The 7912-nt window shown below is 36.9% G+C and overlaps 1 protein-coding gene across 2 annotated transcripts; it reads left to right on the forward strand.

Annotated features, from left to right (window-relative positions):
• Nucleotides 1-3636: 3636 nt before the first annotated feature.
• On the forward strand, nucleotides 3637-7682 carry LOC135581196 (elongation factor 1-alpha). Of its 2 annotated transcripts, none has more exons than XM_065179643.1 (3): nucleotides 3637-3791; nucleotides 5160-5626; nucleotides 6568-7682. In XM_065179643.1, exons 2-3 carry the CDS (start codon nucleotides 5165-5167, stop codon nucleotides 7447-7449), a joined length of 1344 nt encoding a protein of 447 aa, XP_065035715.1. In that variant the 5' UTR covers nucleotides 3637-3791; nucleotides 5160-5164; the 3' UTR covers nucleotides 7450-7682. The 2 variants fall into 2 exon arrangements, with proteins under 2 accessions (XP_065035715.1, XP_009420036.1); XM_009421761.3 differs by having other exon boundaries at nucleotides 3745-3845.
• Nucleotides 7683-7912: the final 230 nt, after the last annotated feature.

Consider the following 7912-nt stretch of genomic DNA (forward strand, 5'->3'; position numbering starts at 1 on the left):
CATTGGACTACTTTGTTTTGCTAAACAAACTATACATTATTCTGCCCCTGCAAATACACTTGCTAGATTAGAACTCCTCGCCAATATAGCTCCTACTGCACCCTTCAAGGCCCAGCAATATACTTAACTAACTATACACTTCAGTCTCCTATGGACATATCCTTCTCATATCGAAGAGAAAGTTTTAATAATCTAGGAGTTAAGTTTTTGTCGCCTTGGGATGACCACAAACATTCCATCGTCCACATATAAGCCCTTGCATGAATACCGAATTCTTCGAGTTAGTAATTCCCCTCACATTTGTGAGCTTTGTGCAACTCTTTCGATTGCTGAACAACCCATTCTACTTTACACAGTCTCATCCTTTACCAAGTGCCTCGCTTGCCTTAAGCACTATCAAGTATGGTTGCCAATGTCGAGTCATAGTTCGAACTCAGCCATCCCAACCTTTGTGCACTACACATTCTTCCCAGCTTGCTTGTCCTCGTGGTACCTCCTATGTGAAGGGTTGGCTATTACTCTAAATGTTAATCTTAGATGTTCGCTCCTCTAAGTGACTCATTTTCCCTATATCTCCATTTTCCCTACTTAGTTTCTCCCAAACGGTCGCGTGTGCTAGCTGCCCTCAACGCAGCCCCGCTAGGTCTCCCACATTTGCATGCCAAGTGTTTCTATATGTGCTTATCTCACTCTGATACCATACGTCGCGTACTTAGCTAGTTTTGCCTAAGTCATGTAGTATCGAAGCATGTCTATCTACAAAGGTTAGTCTTTCCGAAACCTCCTATGGTCCCTTAGGACCTACAAAAGAGAAAACGGGTTAGAGAAAGTGTTTCACTCGAGATTCAGAAATAATCATTTTAGCAAACACTTCATAACCAATGTAAATTATAAATAGACTTCACAAGCTCTGAATAGTCGCACAACAAAGGGTCTAAAATGGTCCACTATAGATCGAACTCCTCACAAGTGTCCAAATGATATAATCTTTGTTTACAAATCTAAGATGACCACCAAAATAAAAAAAAATAGGATTGCTAAGCCTACTATCAGCCCTTCACATACTATGCAAAGTATGAACAAAACTGAAAGACACAGACATACATGAGTATTACATCAAACACCTCGTTTACAATTTTGTCAGTGACATTCTCCTATACTTATTCCTTCGACATCCTCATCGAAGCCTTTGTAGACGCTATATTTCCTCACCTTTGCTGAGTCTTCAATTTTCTCATCCAATTGCAATTGCCTCTTGGCTCTCAATTACACTCCGTCGTTGTTGTTGAGTAGTCAAACTTTGATCTATCATGTTACTTTAACTCGCCAATAACTCTGACTCTAGTGTGGAATGAAATTTGAAAGACTGATAGTTGTATTTACTAGAATAAGTATTTTGGATTAAAAAGAAACAACACAAGATAATACTTTCATAAATCGATAAATAGCTCACCATCGAGTTTAAAATCACAAAGGGATATAGAAAATTCAACACCCCAAGGATACTAAACAATGATACAAAACTGAAAATAAATGACTCACCACTCAAGGAAATATTCAAGAGATATAGAGATGAAACCCATCACTCTTTAGTAAACCAAAGAGATATAGAGTTAAAAGAGAACTCAAAGAGTTTCTACAAATATAATCATATTCTGGACTGTTTTTAACTCTAAAATACCAAAATAAGTACCATGAAACAACCCTCAATGTATATGGAACTATAAAATTTATTGCTTTATAGCTAATAACTAAGCCCTTTAATTCATTCTTTGGTCATGAAGAAAAGTTAAATTAACTCTCCCTTTCAATATGCTCACCAGTTAGAAAGTTAAGAGTTTAAGCTTTTTCAACTTATAAAGGCATGCCTCTTAACTATTTAATAATCAATTTGGGCTATTCAATCAAGTTGGGCCATCTGTAGGTTTGGATAATAGGCTTATAACTCATTTGGCTTATGGGCTGTCACATTTGAGAGGTTTGGATTAAAGGTTTTGAGACAAGCATTTTGGGTTGTAGGGAATACCATAGGATTATCAAGATTTACACAAGCTGATTATAGGAAATTAGACACTCGCATGTCACGATCTCTACTATTTTGATCTCTCCCCTGAGATTTAGTATTTGAGTTTTTCTTTTGATCCTTCTTCTGATATATCTTTATTCGAAGAGTATGTTTTGAAGTTTCATCTAAAGATTTATTCACTTTTTGTTCGTGAACTAAAAGGGTGCTCATTTGTTTATCAATAGATAATGTATTTGTATCTTTAGCTTCGGTAGAAATCATATCAAATTTTAAAGATAAACTTCATAAAACCTTTTCTACTATAGTTTAATCTTTTAGATTTTTATCATAAGATCTCATTTGGTTCATAATAGAAGAAGCTTTTGAGAAGAAATTAATGATAGATTTAAAATCTTTCATCATAAAACTTTTGAATTCACGTCCAAGAATTTAAAGCCTTCAAATTTTTATCTTATCTATGCCTCCAAATACACCCTTTAATATTTTCAGATTTCTATTGATGTTGATACCATCATGATTCAGGGTAATAGGGAATCATCTATTGATTGTTGTAACATGTAGAGGGCTCTTACATCTTTCTATATATTTTAATTTATCTGATTTTTTTGATATTTAATAATATTAAGATCTTGTAGATCATACTTAACAAAACCATTCTCTAACCAAATTCTATAATCTTTGTGAAATAAATAAAGTTTTATCTTAACAATCCAAAATTGATAATTATTACATTTGAAGATAGGAATACGTTGAATAGGATCATTTACTCCAAGTCATATTCTTTTTTTTTTTCTTTTTCTAGTTCTATTAGTCTTTCCTTTTTTTTAAATTGATATATTCATTTTGATCTTCTTCGAACCAAGTTTGATACCATATTGTTAGCTTTTCTATAGAACTTCACATAGAAGGGGAAGATAATAGCAGAGGAAACTAGGAGTACTTTAAATTTGGAGTGGTTTGGATTGATCCAAAGCACTTATTTAATTAACTAAAAGATAAAATATAATTTTTTTAAAAAAAATAAAAAAAATTCTTCTCTCTCTCCTCATGCTTTTCCTTTCCCTTCTAACGAGAGCCGGGGTTGAAGGTGTCAAGTAGATGATGCTACACAAAGACAACGAGGGCTCATAGTGGGAGCAAGGGATGGAGGCATAATTGACCGACACCGCATCGAGGCAACACGACCTTTGTACAAGGAGGAGAGGGTAATTGTTAGAGAGGATAGGGTGATGGTGATAGCACTGAAAGTGAAAGTCATAAGAGAGTGAAAGATCCTAAAAGATGTAACGATGTCGTTGGAGACAGCAAGCAAATGATTATGGGCGAGATGATAGTGAAGAAGTATTTTTGTTAAAGTAATAAAAAAGAATGCCCCCACATAAAAATTAATTAGAGGGAGACCATAATAAAAATCAAATATTAAATTTTTTGAAAGGTAAAATACCCTTGTTTATACTGTCAAAATATTATGCACCGACATATATATTTATTTAGTCCTTTTCAACTGCTTCAGATGCGGCGGAAGGCTGCTGCGTTCGCCCTAAGCAAACGTAAGAAAGCGTGGCAAAGCAATAACCGTCCGATCTCGATCAATGGTTCGGTAGGTACAACTCATAGCGATCGTCGGATGTTGCAATCCGACGGTCCTATAGAAACCCTACCCCGGTCTCTAAGACCGTGCTCCACAAGGTCGGCGGGACGGCGAGCTCCGAAAGCCCATTCTCCTTCTCTTGACTCTTGGCGCCTCCAATCTTTCCTTCTCGAGGTGAGTTATCTCGCATCTTCCTTTCGATTCCTAGAAGTTGTTTCATTGTGATCTGTATGTTATCTTGAGTTCAGTATTGCGAACGCACTAGAATTGTACCTTTGATGTTAGATCCTGGCCTGACTATTACGTGTTCTATGATTCAATTCTCAGTGATCCGTGATTTCTTTTGTTCCTTTGAGATTCTAAGCGGTTTACTGTTCTGTTTGCTTGCTGTCGATCTCGTTGCTCATTTTCTTCCGTGCTTAGTTCACGTACTGTGTAGATTTAGTGATATGAATTGTTATCGAGTTCTCCATCTTTTTGGTGTTGTTCGACGTATTTGCTCGTTCTTTGGGGAGTTCCTTCTCTTAGTTGTAGCTTAAGTGCGACCTAGTGCCATCATTTTCCCTCGTTATGGTGTGCTTATATATGTATTATTGCTGATATGGAGTCATAGTTTGAGGAAAGTCATCGTTTTTCTTGTTTGTACATGTACCATTTGCGCTCATTTAATTTTGTTTTGGGTTTTGGTGTGCTTTGCTACTGTTGATAGGGGGTCATAGTTTGAGGAAAATCTGTTGCCAGTAATAAATACAATCTTATTCCCATTTATATTTATTATCTCAAGGGACGAGTCATTTGACGACTTCGATCAAGCTGAAAAAAAATCATCTTTTGCTATGTCTTTTGGTACATACTAATCGACGGAGCAAAACATGTAAAACTTCAACGTAGGTAGGGTCTCTTTTCTTTATTTCTCCTGAACAAACTTTACACTCATATTTCTTAATCTAATATAAAGTAACACAATTGATCACTCTCCATGAAATTTGCTATTCTATATTCTTACACAGTTTCAGTCTGTTTAAACTTGTTCTTTTTCCTCCATATAGATTGAAGAATAGGATCAGTAGAAGTCAGTGGAGGATCTTTTATTCCAGTTCCATTTTTGCTATAATAACATATATTTCCCATTTACTTAAGTAAACTGGTTTCTTGTTTCCATGTTGATTTTTTGATGAGAACATCTCCATTCTGCAGTGGTCTTATGTCTGCTATCCCTATGCTGTGTTTTCTTTTGTGTTTCTCTTGATATATAAATCTATCACATTCCCCTGAGATATATATATATATATATATATATATATATATATATATATATATATATATATATATATATATATATATATATATATATAATGAGTTCATGTGTTTTAAGATGAAGAATATTTTTTTTAAGAATTTGGTGACAAAGCACCAGAGGCTTTCATGATATCTATTCTATGTTTTTCTTTGATGTGCTTTTGTTTTCTTAATATCTTCTTTTCTTTTTTTTTTCCCACTTAATTTTCTATTGATTTCTCTGTCCTATGTTGCTCCCCTTAGGCACCATGGGTAAGGAGAAGGTACACATAAGCATTGTGGTCATTGGCCATGTCGACTCTGGCAAATCGACAACTACTGGTCATCTTATTTACAAGCTTGGTGGCATTGACAAGCGTGTGATCGAGAGATTTGAAAAGGAAGCTGCTGAGATGAACAAAAGATCATTCAAATATGCTTGGGTTCTTGACAAGCTTAAGGCCGAGCGAGAGCGTGGTATCACCATTGACATTGCGCTATGGAAGTTTGAGACCACAAAATATTACTGCACAGTCATTGATGCCCCTGGGCACCGAGACTTTATCAAGAATATGATCACAGGAACCTCTCAAGCTGACTGTGCTGTGCTCATTATAGACTCCACTACTGGTGGATTTGAGGCAGGTATTTCAAAGGACGGTCAGACCCGGGAACATGCTCTTCTTGCATTTACCCTTGGTGTCAAACAGATGATTTGCTGCTGCAATAAGGTTTGTCTTCAGAACATGCTGTCTGATTATTAGTTGAAGTTACTAGTTCGAATCATGCAATCGTTTGATGATTCCTTGTCTGTTTGATTGAACTTGCCTTCTTTTTCTGTTTCCATTATTTAATACGATCTGTTCAGTTAAGCTGTATGATAGTAATTTAGGTTTCTGTAGCTGTTATTATGAATTATATAGGATGCCAATGCAAACTTTTCTCCTACATGTGAACATCTTGTTTGCAAGTCAAATATTCTGCTGGTCCATGTTTTCAAACTGAAAGATGTTCTAATTGCCCTTGTTAATCTTTCTCATGGTGCTTGTAGAAATTACTACAAATACATGATCATGGTTTTTTTTTGAGGAAAGGACCATTACCATTTTCGGTGATTTCCTAATCTGTTCCAATAGAATGTGGCATGCTTTTGAATCACCAGTGCTTGTTAGCTCCAGGTTGATGGCCAATTTATTTATATGTTTAATTCTTTTGCTTGATTTGGTGCTAGAATTATCTCAAGCCATCTGCCGCTGAGGTTCCAGATGGATCAGTTGGCTGACCATTGATTCTAATAATATGTTTTGTTGTTTTTCTGCATATACTGGATACCTTGTTCGGTTACTGGTTTCCCTCTTTTTTTTAAATGTTTCCGCTCATTCTATTACGTTTGAAGGGAAACTACTGTGGATGCAGAATTTGTTTTGGATGATAATTCAAATTAGCAGTGTTATTGTATGGTCACTTCATTCATATAGGCTGTTCCCTTTCCCTTCGGTTATTCATTTTTTATTTGGTCTGAGTTTGGAACCAAATGTAAAGTTGTGTGATGATTTCGGCATACAATTTGGGACTCGCTTTGGCACTACTATGTGCATGCCTTTTGTGAAGCTTATGTATCTGTTTATGTAAATTGTTTCTCTTGATTTTTATTTTTTGTTGTTCATTTTAGATGGATGCCACTACTCCAAAGTACTCCAAGGCTAGATATGACGAAATCGTGAAGGAGGTCTCTTCTTACCTCAAGAAAGTTGGTTATAATCCTGATAAGATTCCTTTTGTTCCCATTTCTGGTTTTGAGGGTGATAACATGATTGAGAGGTCCACCAACCTAGATTGGTACAAGGGTCCCACCCTTCTCGAGGCCCTTGACTTGATCCAAGAGCCAAAGAGACCCTCAGACAAGCCTCTTCGCCTTCCTCTACAGGATGTCTACAAGATTGGTGGCATTGGAACTGTCCCTGTGGGTCGAGTAGAGACTGGCATCCTTAAGCCTGGTATGGTTGTCACTTTTGGTCCTACTGGGCTTACAACTGAAATTAAGTCTGTGGAAATGCACCACGAGGCATTGCAAGAGGCCCTCCCCGGCGACAATGTTGGGTTCAATGTTAAGAATGTTGCTGTCAAGGATCTTAAGCGTGGCTTTGTTGCTTCTAACTCCAAGGAAGATCCTGCAAAGGAGGCAGCTAACTTCACTTCTCAGGTTATCATCATGAACCATCCTGGTCAGATCGGCAATGGTTATGCACCTGTGCTTGATTGCCACACCTCTCACATTGCTGTCAAGTTTGCCGAGATTCTTACCAAGATTGACAGGCGATCTGGGAAGGAGCTCGAGAAGGAGCCAAAGTTCTTGAAGAACGGCGATGCCGGTTTTGTCAAGATGATTCCTACCAAGCCCATGGTTGTCGAGACCTTTTCCCAGTATCCACCCCTTGGTCGTTTCGCCGTGAGGGATATGAGGCAAACAGTGGCCGTGGGTGTCATCAAGAGTGTTGAGAAGAAGGATCCAACCGGTGCTAAAATTACAAAGGCTGCTGCCAAGAAGAAATGAGTCGCTTGTCAAGCATACTGCCAATAATAATAGTTTGAGGCCTTTTTATGTTTTAGGAACTGACTCTATTGGATTCAACCAGATAGGTTTTTCGTTTGATGATGAACTCAGACAAATTTCATGTTATTCAGTCAAATGTTGCTTATTTATGGGGCTTTTAGTGTCAAACATGGGTGAACTTTGTAGTGACCTTCCTGCCATAATGGTATTCATGATTTGTTTGCATTGTTCAACTGTTTGTTCCTTGACTGCTTGCAGTGCTGTTTCATGTTAAGTATGCTAACAAGGATGAATCTGTGCTGATATCAAGTAGCCTGCAGTGGAGAATTGTGTGGATTCGTTGCAATTGCGTTATAACATATGTTGGACTCTTTAACATCAACCTGAGACGAAGTTCTATCTAATTTCTATAGTTATTTAATTAAATTAATAATGCATAATGAAAGTAAATAACAATAAATAT

This window comes from Musa acuminata, unplaced genomic scaffold, assembly GCF_036884655.1.
Source record: "Musa acuminata AAA Group cultivar baxijiao unplaced genomic scaffold, Cavendish_Baxijiao_AAA HiC_scaffold_1139, whole genome shotgun sequence".
In the NCBI taxonomy this organism is placed as follows: domain Eukaryota; kingdom Viridiplantae; phylum Streptophyta; class Magnoliopsida; order Zingiberales; family Musaceae; genus Musa; species Musa acuminata.

Coding starts and splice junctions, on each gene's coding strand:
- LOC135581196 (XM_065179643.1), top strand. CDS start 5,165: ATGGGTAAGGAGAAGGTACACATAAGCATTGTGGTCATTGGCCATGTC. Junction 5,627..6,567: donor TGATTTGCTGCTGCAATAAG/GTTTGTCTTCAG, acceptor TGTTCATTTTAG/ATGGATGCCACTACTCCAAA.